Source organism: Myxine glutinosa, chromosome 3 (assembly GCF_964187855.1).
Source record: "Myxine glutinosa chromosome 3, kmMyxGlut1.1, whole genome shotgun sequence".
NCBI lineage: Eukaryota > Metazoa > Chordata > Myxini > Myxiniformes > Myxinidae > Myxine > Myxine glutinosa.
The window spans coordinates 60,298,504-60,312,685 of record NC_136263.1 but is presented as its reverse complement, the minus strand read 5'-3'; the positions used below and the strand labels follow the sequence as shown (position 1 = coordinate 60,312,685).

The following is a 14,182-nucleotide window of genomic DNA, read 5'->3' as shown; positions in this document are numbered from 1 at the left end:
GAAATTAAAAACACTTCACAGCCACAAAACACGAAATTAAAAACACTTCACAGCCACGAAACACGAAATTAAAAACACCTCACAGCCACAAAACACCAAATTAAAAACACCTCACAGCCACAAAACACCAAATTAAAAACACCTCACAGCCACAAAACACCAAATTAAAAACACCTCACAGCCACAAAACACCAAATTAAAAACACCTCACAGCCACGAAACACGAAATTAAAAACACCTCACAGCCACAAAACACCAAATTAAAAACACCTCACAGCCACAAAACACGAAATTAAAAACACCTCACAGCCACAAAACACCAAATTAAAAACACCTCACAGCCACAAAACACCAAATTAAAAACACCTCACAGCCACAAAACACCAAATTAAAAACACCTCACAGCCACGAAACAAGGAATTAAAAACACTTCACAGCCACAAAACACGAAATTAAAAACACCTCACAGCCACAAAACACCAAATTAAAAACACCTCACAGCCACAAAACACCAAATTAAAAACACCTCACAGCCACAAAACACGAAATTAAAAACACTTCACAGCCACAAAACACGAAATTAAAAACACCTCACAGCCACGAAACACGAAATTAAAAACACCTCACAGCCACAAAACACCAAATTAAAAACACCTCACAGCCACGAAACACGAAATTAAAAACACCTCACAGCCACGAAATTATAAACACATCACAGCCACAAAACACCAAATTAAAAACACCTCACAGCCACAAAACACCAAATTAAAAACACCTCACAGCCACAAAACACCAAATTAAAAACACCTCACAGCCACAAAACACGAAATTAAAAACACTTCACAGCCACAAAACACGAAATTAAAAACACCTCACAGCCACGAAACACCAAATTAAAAACACCTCACAGCCACAAAACACCAAATTAAAAACACCTCACAGCCACAAAACACCAAATTAAAAACACCTCACAGCCACGAAACAAGGAATTAAAAACACTTCACAGCCACAAAACACGAAATTAAAAACACATCACAGCCACAAAACACCAAATTAAAAACACCTCACAGCCACAAAACACCAAATTAAAAACACCTCACAGCCACAAAACACGAAATTAAAAACACTTCACAGCCACGAAACAAGGAATTAAAAACACCTCACAGCCACAAAACACGAAATTAAAAACACATCACAGCCACAAAACACCAAATTAAAAACACCTCACAGCCACGAAACACGAAATTAAAAACACTTCACAGCCACAAAACACGAAATTAAAAACACATCACAGCCACAAAACACCAAATTAAAAACACCTCACAGCCACAAAACACCAAATTAAAAACACTTCACAGCCACAAAACACGAAATTAAAAACACCTCACAGCCACAAAACACCAAATTAAAAACACTTCACAGCCACAAAACACGAAATTAAAAACACTTCACAGCCACAAAACACGAAATTAAAAACACATCACAGCCACAAAACACCAAATTAAAAACACCTCACAGCCACAAAACACCAAATTAAAAACACCTCACAGCCACAAAACACCAAATTAAAAACACCTCACAGCCACGAAACAAGGAATTAAAAACACCTCACAGCCACAAAACACGAAATTAAAAACACATCACAGCCACAAAACACCAAATTAAAAACACCTCACAGCCACAAAACACCAAATTAAAAACACCTCACAGCCACGAAACAAGGAATTAAAAACACTTCACAGCCACAAAACACGAAATTAAAAACACATCACAGCCACAAAACACCAAATTAAAAACACCTCACAGCCACGAAACAAGGAATTAAAAACACTTCACAGCCACAAAACACGAAATTAAAAACACTTCACAGCCACAAAACACGAAATTAAAAACACATCACAGCCACAAAACACGAAATTAAAAACACCTCACAGCCACAAAACACCAAATTAAAAACACCTCACAGCCACAAAACACGAAATTAAAAACACCTCACAGCCACAAAACACCAAATTAAAAACACCTCACAGCCACAAAACACCAAATTAAAAACACCTCACAGCCACAAAACACCAAATTAAAAACACCTCACAGCCACAAAACACGAAATTAAAAACACATCACAGCCACAAAACACCAAATTAAAAACACCTCACAGCCACAAAACACCAAATTAAAAACACTTCACAGCCACAAAACACGAAATTAAAAACACTTCACAGCCACAAAACACGAAATTAAAAACACATCACAGCCACAAAACACCAAATTAAAAACACCTCACAGCCACAAAACACCAAATTAAAAACACCTCACAGCCACGAAACAAGGAATTAAAAACACTTCACAGCCACAAAACACCAAATTAAAAACACCTCACAGCCACAAAACACCAAATTAAAAACACCTCACAGCCACAAAACACCAAATTAAAAACACCTCACAGCCACAAAACACGAAATTAAAAACACCTCACAGCCACAAAACACCAAATTAAAAACACCTCACAGCCACAAAACACCAAATTAAAAACACCTCACAGCCACAAAACACCAAATTAAAAACACCTCACAGCCACAAAACACCAAATTAAAAACACCTCACAGCCACAAAACACGAAATTAAAAACACCTCACAGCCACGAAATTAAAAACACCTCACCACCACGTGATTTAAAAACACCTCACCACCACGTCATTTACACCTCACCACCACATAATTCAAAATACCTCACCACCACGTGATTCAAAACCACCACCACGTTATTAAAAACACTTCACAACCACGGAAACAAAAGTTTCAGGGAGTAGTTCAGTGACAACAGACACTGCCCAGATATCTAGATATATAGATAAATAAACCTGAAAATCGCAGAACCAGAATTATTTATTTGGTCTGGGAATCCCATGCGAGGATTCTTCTTCTTCAGCCTCTCACAACTCTGGGTGAATATGCGATCTTTTTTTAAAAAGTTGGAATTTTGCCAAATCTGTTTTATTCGTTTGTTAATATACCTCAGCCATTGACAAATCTGGAACTAAGTCTTTATAAGTTCATCAAATACTGACACAGCGAATGACATTCGCTGAGCTAAATGTTGACATCTCTTCTGAGGTTAAAAAACAAAACAAAAAAAACAGTTTTAAAGCGTTATACGTATCAAACGATACATTTTATGAAACGGGGAAACGTAATACACACTTTGGTGGTTTTGAAATGACAAAATATGTCCTTATTAGAAAAAAAAAGAACATTGAAGACGACACTGCTAAAAAAAAATACACCGCTCTAACGCATAACCGCGAGTTTAAACTACATTTACAACAAATATGAAAACTATTTTCATATCACAATGTTAAATATATAATACATAGAAGATAATGTTAAAAAAAAATGAGCCTATCTTCCAATGGTAAAAAAATCCTTCAAAAAATTCCTGGATCGGGAATAATATCTTGAGCTTCACCAAAAACTAATCAATTCTTCCTTATCCCAAGGGCAATCATCCCACCAACTTTCATCCAAATCCGTTCAGAACCTTTCCAGATATCTTGTTCACAAACACATGAACACACACACACACACACACACACACACACACACACACGGACACGAGTGAATGCAATACTCCCTGGCGGGAGTAATGATGATGTCGTAGGTGCCTCCATTATGACGTCATAATTCGACAAGTACAAAACTTCATCCGATCAAGATGAAATTTCTTGAGCATCATCTAGGGATAAATTGGTGGAGAAAAAAAAATATAATGATGTTGTCATCAGTCACGTGGTTCGGCCGCCATATTTGTTTTTAACACAAAAGCCTTAAAAACCACTGAAAACACATCCTGGCGAGGGTCTGCAATCTCTGAATGCTCTTTCTTGTTAGTATTGTGTTCTCTGTTGGTTTGTCTGTCCCCATCACATATTTCATATGCAAGATTCTTCTTCTTTTTTTGAAATGTAATAGCATCTTCAGAGCCACAAGGCTTCATGTACGCCACGCACAAAAACAAGCCAATCATATAAAGGGAGCCATCTGGCCTTCAAAACTTTTATCCATCTTTCCCAGTAGGGTGGCAGTAGTCTCTTTATGGTGCAAGATCTGTTGAGTTATAGGAAATAAAATAAAATGTATGAACAGCAAAGATTTTTGTTTAACATAATCTGATTGCGGAAACACATGATTGCTCCAATAAATGTAAATGCTTTTGTTGCTCGTTAACACAATGTTGGATGGGAAGAAAATTGCAATTTGGCAGGTTGGAGGGAAACGGGAGAAGCCACCGTGTGTGGTTGAATGCTTGTTTGTTCATTTTGTTTATTTGCACACTTTTTGCTAACATTCTTGTCTGTTGCGCATTCAAGATGTCTTTCTTCTTCCTTGTAAAGTGATCTGTTGTTGTTGGAGTGAAAATGCACCAGGGATGTTTTTTCGCTTTCAATTATGAAATCCACTTTTTTTTCCCCCTCATTCGGCTTTGGCATTAGCATGATGTGAAGAGCTTTGAGTTAAATATCAAGAGAACACCAGTGCAGGGTGTGAGAGGACGATTAATTTAGAATCTGTACAATCTGCCCTCAAGGTATAAAATTTTAATATAAAACTAGAGCTGTAGCTGTTGACATCATCAAAAGGCAATGACAAACAACCAACTGTGGCATTTGATAATTAACTTGGCTTCACATGTCGACTCTTGAGATGACTTTTTACGGCGTATCCCATAGGGCTGGGGTTCTTAACCTGGGGTATCCATACCCTTTGGGGATATGGGGACCAAAATCTGGGGGTATGGGACTCGTAATAAATTATTATAATAAATTGTAATAAATTCAATGAAATATAAACTTTAAATATATAATACATATATAAAGCTGATTTCGGAAAGGCTGGGCTGGATTTTAAGCAGCTTTGGTGTGAGCAGATAGTAGCTTACCCTAGCTTGGCGAAGAGGGCACTGAATGTGTTGGTTCCCTTCACAACTACGTGTCTCTGTGAAACAGGTTTCTCTGCATGGCTGAAATCAAAGTTGAGAAATCGACTTGATGTGTCCGATGATATGCGGGTGGTGTTGTCACGAACTGTGTCCTGATTCCATATTCTGATTGCGCAAAAACAGCACCAACAATCTCACTAGATTAGTAAAACGGCTTGCATAAAACTTGCATGTTTTAGTTTAGTTTAGTTTGTTTTGTTTCTTTGTTAACAAGCAAAGAAATAAATAGGGATAAAATCCTAATGATTTTCTTTCCTGTTCTGTTCCTAATTATCCATATGTAAAACTAAGCTTTTGAGATATTTTGAAGTCACACTGGAACCTAATGGGACTGATAATCAGGCACGGATCCCCGAACTTGGCCCATTTTCTGGGTAATAAGTTACCAATTTTCATCCCCCAAAAAATAGGCAATTAAAGTAAAAACACCCCTCAGAATGCACCACAGAGCACCTAGAAATCATAAAAATTATAGGGGAACATGCCCGCAGTCCCCCCTAGCTATGCGCACCTTCGGTGCGCCTTGGTCAGTCAACAGTCTGGCGAAGGGGGTATGGGGACATCGTGGGCAATCCATTGGAGGTCTTGACAGGGAAAAAGGTGAAGAACCCCTGCCATAGGGCAAAGCCGTCTAGAACAGTTTGTCCATCTGTATGTATGTATGCATGTATGTATGTCCCCTCAAACGTATACCAATCAGAGCTGAGGATTTGGTCACATGACAGAGTGATGTGATTGCGTCTGATGTCATTACGGCGGCTGACTCGCCCACACACCGCCATTCTGATTTAAATGCCGTTCAGGCTGAACATATCTTCGAACCTGTCATATATCACAAACGCCAAGCTCTACCTTTACGATTTTCATTCAGTGTGAAGCACAAACAAACCGATTGTTAAAATGACCATCAAATATCGAAAGCATCGGCGTTACGTCTCTTCCAACAAAACGGTACGTACCCAACCTTTGTGGGGTATAATCTAGATTACAGTAGATCTTCCCCTCAGTTCTGTAAGTAAAACTTACCTTACGGATGTCGGGATTCCTCCAAATTTCCTTGTTTAGCGTTATAAACAGCATTAGCGACTGTTAAAAAAGCTAATCATGTGTGTTTGTGGTTTATAATATTTTACAAGCCCGGCTACGCCGCTGTTAGACTTTCAGTCTTGTTTTTAAGACAAAGCAGTTTCTTGGACTGTTTTTAAGACAAACCTGCTTTCCATCTGGAAACCATTTTTTCCATCTGGTACTGAGACCAAAGGCCTTAATATCACAGCAGAACTCAGACTCGCTTTTTGTGCACATCCCATCCTACCTTAAACCTATTGAAAGTCTCACACAAATGTCACACAGCTCAGGCATCACTCTGACCCTTCACGTACGCATGCAAACTTCACATATTGCGGAATATTAGTCCCACTTTCTCAACCCCATAAAGCCACTGTGGGCTGTGCTGTCATTCATTGTGGGTTTTGCTTATTTTTCTTACTGTTTATAATGGTGCCTTTCTTATTAGAACCAAGAGAGGGCAGAGGGTGCAAGACCAAAATGGAGGCATAGAATGCAGAGAGGAAACCAACCTGCCTGCAATGCGAAAGTAACAGGCCGAGATACTCACCTTCACAGCGTGAGATCCCAATGATTTTGAGGGTCTTGCTTTGCATGGAATGAATAAGGGCAAGGTGCGGGCAGGGGGCGCCAAGCCAAAGTGTAGAGCAGTACTCCATCCAGCTTCGAATGAAGGCCTTGTATGTTGTTAAAAGTTCAGATCGGTCAATAAAAGACCTTGCACGAAGGAGAATGCCCAATCAGCGGCTGGCTATGGAGACCATATTGGAAATGTGGTCCACACCAGAAAGATCATGGCTGATGTTGAGGCCTTACCTTAGGGTTAGTCAGGGTGGAAAGACATATTGCAATCGTTGCACCAGCTCCTGATTCAATGAAGGTCTGCGGAGAGGATAAGAAATGATAGAGCAGATGTTGGAATCATCAGCAGAGATAGGCAGGAATTTCCAGGATGATATTATCTTTTGTAACAATTTTATTTCATTGTGTTGTGTATTATGCCATGCTGTAAGAACCTCACTCCATTTGGCCATTGATAAGGAAGGGATTGAGGAATTTTTGTTTCATGTTGCCCCGCAGTCACGAATAACCCCCTAAATCGTACGGTATGTCTCTTCTGCCTCTAGGTGGAATATTTGAAACCCCCGAGGGTGGGCCTCCCAGTGCTGAAGAGGTTGCCTTCAAATTTGCTGTGAACAACATAAACCGCAACCGCACGTTACTGCCCAACACCACACTCACGTACGATATCCAGAGAATCAGCGCCTACGACAGCTTTGAGGCTTCTCGCAAAGGTGAGTCCTTCGCTGGATTAAAAGCCAAGTTTTTCCAATGAGCAATCCAAAGTTTTTCTTTCACTTTTGTGTCTTTTGTCATGTCCAAAAAGGAGGCCTTTTCATTTAGGCCGTGGGCTTTTATGCAGCGCTTATTTCAATAATTTACTCATTCAGTCATTCATTCATTCATTTTCTGCCAAAGGAACATCTGAGTCAAAAGTCATGACATTGCAGATCAAGAAAGATGCAGAGGATGTACACTACCGGTCAAAAGTTTTACATTTTCCTCAATTTTAAGAAAACCTCAAAGAGTTTTGGAAACCTCAATTTTTCCAGTTTTTATTGAAATTTACGCAGTTTAATGTCTCAATGTCCTCTGAAATTAAGCATAGAACAAATAAACAATTGGAGAGAAAAAAAAGAAATCATAGAATCATTTTGTTCAACCAAATTTAATTTAATTTTTTGACTCGGCAAAGTAGCCACCTTTTGCAGATATAACCGCCGAACACACTCGTGGCATTCTTTCTACAATGGAAATCAAATATTGTTCGGCAAGTTCTTCCCAACACTGTTGCAGAAGTTCCCACAAATGTGTTGCACTTGTAGGTTGCTTTGCTTTCACCGTTCTGTCCAGTTAATCCCAAACCAGCTCGATGGGGTTTAAGTCTGGAGACTGTGCTGGCCATTCCATGATTTGAAGCCTACTGTCTTGTTCTTTTCCTCCAAGGTAGTTTTGACATAGCCTGGAGGTGTGTTTAGGGTCATTATATTGCTGTGGGATGAACCCCTGACCAACTAGGCGTATACCAGAGGGTATTGCATGGTGCTGCAAAATGCTGTGGTAGCCCTTTTGGTTCAGGGTGCTGGTCACACTGTGCAAGTCGCCGACTCTGGATCCAGCAAAAGAGCCCCAGACCATCACGCTTCCTCCTCCATGTGTGCCACACTGCTTGATTAAACTTTTTTTTTTTTTTTTGTATACAAGATCGAGGTTCGTGAAAGAGCTAACATTAATCACACAAAAAGTCAAACCGACACATAAAACACAAAATAAGGGGAGCGGTAGATCCGGCCCAGAGGGGGGAACAGTATTCCATTGAGCTGCGGATGAAAGCCTTGTATGTGGTGAGGAGCTCAGGTGTGCCAAGGAAGGACTTCACACGATGGAGGATGCCCAGCCGGCGACTGGCTTTGGAGGCCAGCTTGGAAATGTGGTTTTCCCAAGAAAGATCATGGCAGATAGTGAGACCCAAAAGCTTGAGCGACAGAACTTCTTGGAGAGGATTGTTGAGAAAGTAGATGGCAGGGTTTTCCAGTCGGTCTTTTCGGAGAGACATAGTAAGAGTGTGAGATTTGTCAGGATTGAAAGACATGTTCCACTTGTTAGACCAGTCTGTGATTTTGTCCAGGTCTGCAGAGAGTGAGGAGGCTGCAGACTGCCGATCTGAGGGATGAGGAATGGAGCGGCAGAGAGTGGAGTCATCAGCAAAGAGATAGAGAGGATTTTCCAGAGAGTCGGAGAGATCATTGATGAAGACCAGATATAGCACAGGGCCCAGAACACTACCTTGGGGAACTCCAGCCAGAACAGGAAGGGGAGATGAGAGAAATCCATTCAGGGCCACACGTTGCCTATGACCAGAGAGGAAGTCCGCAAGCCATGAGTGGAGATTTCCATGGATACCGTAGGAGGAGAGTTTGGTGAGCAGAGCAGGGGTGCCAGACCGTATCGAAGGCACGTGATATGTCAAGGGAGACGGCTCTGATTTCCTGTTTGGCATTGAGGACCTCCATCCATTGTTGAGACAGCAGAAGCAATATGTCTAGAGTAGAATGACGTGGTCTGAATCCAAATTGATGATCAGAGATCAAGCCATTGGAGAAGAGGAAGGATTTGATATCCGTCATCATCATCGTCAAACATCATCAGCTGCACTATATTCTGAGTACTACCACCGCCAATGTTATCTATGACTACAAAGTCAGGCCGTTCACCTAATTCCTTAAGTTCCTAGATGTTGTCCGCAACTTCTTTGTAAGTGGCTGAAAGTCTTTCAGGGTTGTTTCTCAATTTAACAGATGATGAGGTTTCCATAGTTGGTTTATTTATTTCGTCTGACATGTGTAACATAAGCTCCAGTCACGAGTGTCCATGCTAGCAGGCCTGGTTTTACAGTTGCCAGTATTCATTTTGGATTAGTCACTTTGAATCTGAAACATAGAAACGTATGTGATGGAACAATTGCAGCAAAAATCAGCATGAGAAAGTCTAATTTGAATGAGAAAGTCTAATTTCCTTTCTCATAAATAAAATGTTATCAAAATACCCCGAAAGCCTGTTTTCATTAATTTTATTAAAATGTCGAATTTATGTTTCATTTACCTGACTTTACCTTTAAATGCATCCACAATGCAGAAGTGATGCCAGAAATGAGTTAGTTGACCTCAAATTAGCTGGGAAACATGTATCATAATAGTTACTATGACAAATGCTTCCTGCGCTATGGGTCAGCCATGTTTTCCAAGATGGCTGATGGCAGCCATCTTGGATATTAAGATACAACTTGTGTCTTTGGATAATTTTGTTCCTATGACCCTAAGGCACTTCCATACTAACGGGGACCTTTGCATTATGACTTGAAGTCAAAAAGCACTTGGCATGTCCACTATATAGGGCAAAGACTAAAAGAGGCAAAGAAGGAAGTGGCAAAGGCCTAGATAGGAGTCATAGAGAGGGTGGTCTGAGAGAAGAGGGTGATAAGTTTATTAACTCAACTGGACTACTGTCCAGTTGAGTTCATCACATACTGAACCCTCCGGCGTCTGTCGTCTGTCGTCCGTTAACTTTTCGACGTTAACACTCCAGCGTCCACAAATATCAACCGATTCTGATCAAACTTGACATGCCGCATCCCTACCCCAAGGACCAGGTTGGTATTACATTTCAGCCCGATCCGTTGAAAAATGGCGGACTTAGGCGACCATTTTGTTTTTGGTCATGAAAACGACGTTAACACTAGTGTCCACAAATATTAACAGATTTTGATCAAGCTTAGAATGTTTAACCCTTACCACACAAGGTAGGTTGCTATTGCATTCCAACCCGATCCGCCACAAAATGGCCGCCATAGGCCACCATATTGTTTTCAGCTCCGAAACGACGTTAAGACTTTAACGTCCACAAATATTAATGGATTTTGATCAAACTTGGTGTGTGAGACTCTTACCACACAAGGTAGGTTGCTATCGCATGTCAACCCGATCTGTCACAAAATGGCCGCCATAGGCCGGCATATTTTTTTCAGCTCTTAAGAAAAGCACAAGCATTTAGGATGCTGAAACTGAGAAAGAAGTGAACACAACATTTACGGAAGTGAAATGTATATATAGAAATTGACAAAAATCCCAGTCAGTTCAGTTGAGTTCTGCTTCCCTGGAAGCTCTAGTTTAAAAGGTGGATTAGGGCAGGCAAAAGTCTGCAAGTGAAATTGGAGACATCAAAGTGATAATGAAGAATAGAGGGGAGAGTATGAATGGGGTTAAGTACATTCTTAGTAGATTGGAAAGGGTATTTTGAGTAACTACTAAATGTGGAGATTGAGAGATGTATTAGGAGAGGTCAGCAAGATGTAAGAGGCATAAAGCAGGTCGAGGTTGTGACAGTTCTAGGGAAAATTAAGATCACGAAGGCTGATGGACCATGATTAAGGGATTGAGGGATGGAGAGGTTTATTGGTCTAGCAGTTGTTGTTTAAGGTCTGGAATGAGGGGAGGATACAAAAGTATTGGCAGGAGATTTACTTTACGGCAATCTGAGAGATTAAGTGGGATGGTATGGAGTGCTGGAAATTACAAGGGTATACAGTTGATGGAGCAAGTGTTCAAAGTATTGGAAAGGGTAGTGAATGATAGGGTAAGAGATTTGAAGGGGATTGATGGGGATGCAGTTTGGATTTATGCCAGGCATGGGGAACAACAGATGATATTTTAACTCGAAGGAGAGATAGGAGAAACCTTTGGAAGCTAATATTACGTTACATTGTCAATTTGAGGATTTCGACAAAACATATGATAGAGGGTGTGAGGGAGTGAGGGAGCAAAAAGAGGGTTATTTTGGGAAATGTTTCTAGATGATTTGTGGGTGACTTCAGACTCTGGCGAGGGACTTCAGGATGCAACGGTTGCAGGGAAGGAAAGTGTGGAAAATGGTGAACTGAGGGGAAAATGTAGGCAAAACAAAGGTAATGATGAGCAAGAGAGAGAGACGAGAGGATGTGGATATTGGGGACAGGACAGCTAGGGAGTTGTACGTATAGCAGGTGAGAAAATTCAGCTACCTGAGTTCTACTTTGTTGGGGTGCTGAGAGATGATGCTCGGGATAGAGAGGTGTGGAGAGGAAAAATTTATGTGGTGGACCCCACAATAAGGTGTGTTTACTTGGGGCCTTGAAAGTAGTACTAGTCATAGTAGTAATCTCCAGCAGCGGGTTGCTTTGGATAGAATCTTCGAGGCCAGCGCCTCTCAAGGTTGTGTTCTGACGGCAATCGACAATTGTGCTCCTGATATGCATCAATCAAATATCTTCATCACGAGAAAAATCCAATAAATATATAAAGCCACCACCACCTTGGAATTATCCGCAGGGCCAAGGGTCTTCTTTGCCGTCCACAGTTTAAAATAGTTTATAAAGCTGTCATCCGGAGTGTCATGGAATATTACTTATCGTGTCACCAATATGGATAGGTACTGCTGCTTCCCATGTCCACACCACCCCCTGCCTTTGAGGGCCTGGAATCTAAGGCTCTCTGGGTCATTTGAATCTCACATATCACGAAGCTGAATCTCAGGGTCTACTTCCTGCAAACCATAGGCTGCTTGGTGCCCTTAGCTTTTTACTGCCTGTGTCCTGGTCGTGTTCTTACCGCCCTCTCATGCCTCCGCTCAGTCTGCTCATCGAGGTCACGTGTTCTGTCTGAAACGCTTTCATTGTTACCCTCCTCTAGTCTAACCTCAAATTCTTTCATACCTCTCTTTTCTCACCAGAAGAACTGTCTTCCTGAATCCGTTGTCACAAGCTCTTCCGTTTAGCATTTCAAGTCTGCTTCCCACCACTACGTCATGCCCACTCCCATTTATACTACTGACCCTTACTATACCCACTGAAAGCCCATTCTCATCTTTCTGAGATAATTTCTTCTCATTGAGCCTTGGTACATCCATTTGTCATAGTTCCACTCTTTTTCCATCTCCCCATTCTGTATATTGATTCATTGCCACCTGTCATTCTGATATTCCATAAGTCTACATACCTGTATCAAATAATGCATTTTTATTGTTCTGCTTCGCTGAAGGTGACCATGTCAGATGGCTGTTCTATTTTTAAACAAGTCTCCATAATAAGAGGCCACATCAACAGAAAATCTCCCCAGAAAAACTGCCCACTTCCCCTTCCTCCCCCGCTCCCCCCACTCCCAGGTTTCTGCAGGGTGCACGCAGATCCAACAGCAACTCCCTTTGAGTGAAAATCCCAAAATCCAGGATCACTGCTCACCTCCACTCATTTGTTCTTCTTTTTCCCACCTGTGGAACCAACTTCCACACTCCCTTCAATCTCACTCTTCCCTTCATGTCTTCAAGACAGCTGTTCACCACCATCTCAGATCATCCACCATCCAAAACCATGATGTTTTTGACACCCATTAAACCACTCACCCTACCCCACCCCCAATTTCCTGTTTACTTCTGTATCCATTTTAGCCACTTTCTGCATTCTCCCTTACTACTCGATCTTACCTACCTGCATCCTACGTTGTCCATCTCCTTTTATTTTCTCCCTCGGCCCTGCTTTTGGCATTTCCCCCTTCTCTTTCTGCTGTTCCTTTTGCTAAGTTTCATCCTGATGTATCCTGATGCTATTAGCTCTTCCAGCATTGATTGTGCATACAAAAATGTAATAAACAAGTACAGATACATTGAAAGTACACCGCCCCCATGCCAAATAATTAAATATCCTACAGCGAGGCATTTCTGGGGCACCTCCGGCGCCCGGCAATACCGCAGTGCAGCTCATAGAGACTTTTTTGGGAGGGAGAGGTGTACAATAATTGATTGATTAATTGTATAATTAAATTCAATAAAAGATTATCACAAAATATTTTCTTAATCAATTGGCTAATAGCATAAGTAAACCACTCGTGCTTCATCCGAAGATGTATCTTTTAGAATTTTAATTAAATAAGGCATTAATAAAATAAAATAAAATAATTGATCAATAAATAAATAATTAATCGATTAAATGATTAATCAATAAATCAAAAATATCCTTTACAGTTTACAGCCACATCACTTGGTCACTGTCATGTCCAAATATTAGCTTCCAAGCTCAAAAGGTGCCTGAGATATTGGCCAAATGAGAAAGAAAAGAAATAAATGATTAATAATGAAAAGAAATAAATAATTATCATTAAATAAATTAAATTATTAATCAATTAGGTCACAGAACACATAAACCACCACCATTTCATCAGAATCTGTAACGTAAAAGAAAAAAAAAATTTAGTCATTATAATCGAATAATTAAATAATTAATCGATTAATTGATTAATTAATAAATCAAAAATAGCCTTTGCAGCCAAATCATCTGGCCATTGGCATGTCCAAATATCAGCTTCCTAACTTAAAAGGTACCTGAGATAATGGCCAGAAGAGAAAGTAAATTTAATTAATTAAATAAGTACTTAATTAATCGCTAATAATTAAATAACTCCTCAATTAATTGATTAATCAAAAAACAAAAAATAGCGTTTTTGACAAAGGACTTGCTCACTATTGCGCCGA

At 40.3% G+C, this 14,182-nt stretch overlaps 1 protein-coding gene across 1 annotated transcript in view; it reads left to right on the top strand.

The window, feature by feature from the left end:
• The window catches only part of LOC137423499 (glutamate receptor ionotropic, kainate 2), a 469,702-nt gene that overhangs the window by 180,925 nt on the left and 274,595 nt on the right, over nucleotides 1–14,182 (top strand). The window contains exon 2 of the mRNA XM_078773570.1: nucleotides 7,192–7,359. Within this exon, the coding sequence (XP_078629696.1) occupies nucleotides 7,192–7,359 (168 nt within the window). The remainder of the gene's footprint in view (nucleotides 1–7,191; nucleotides 7,360–14,182) is intronic.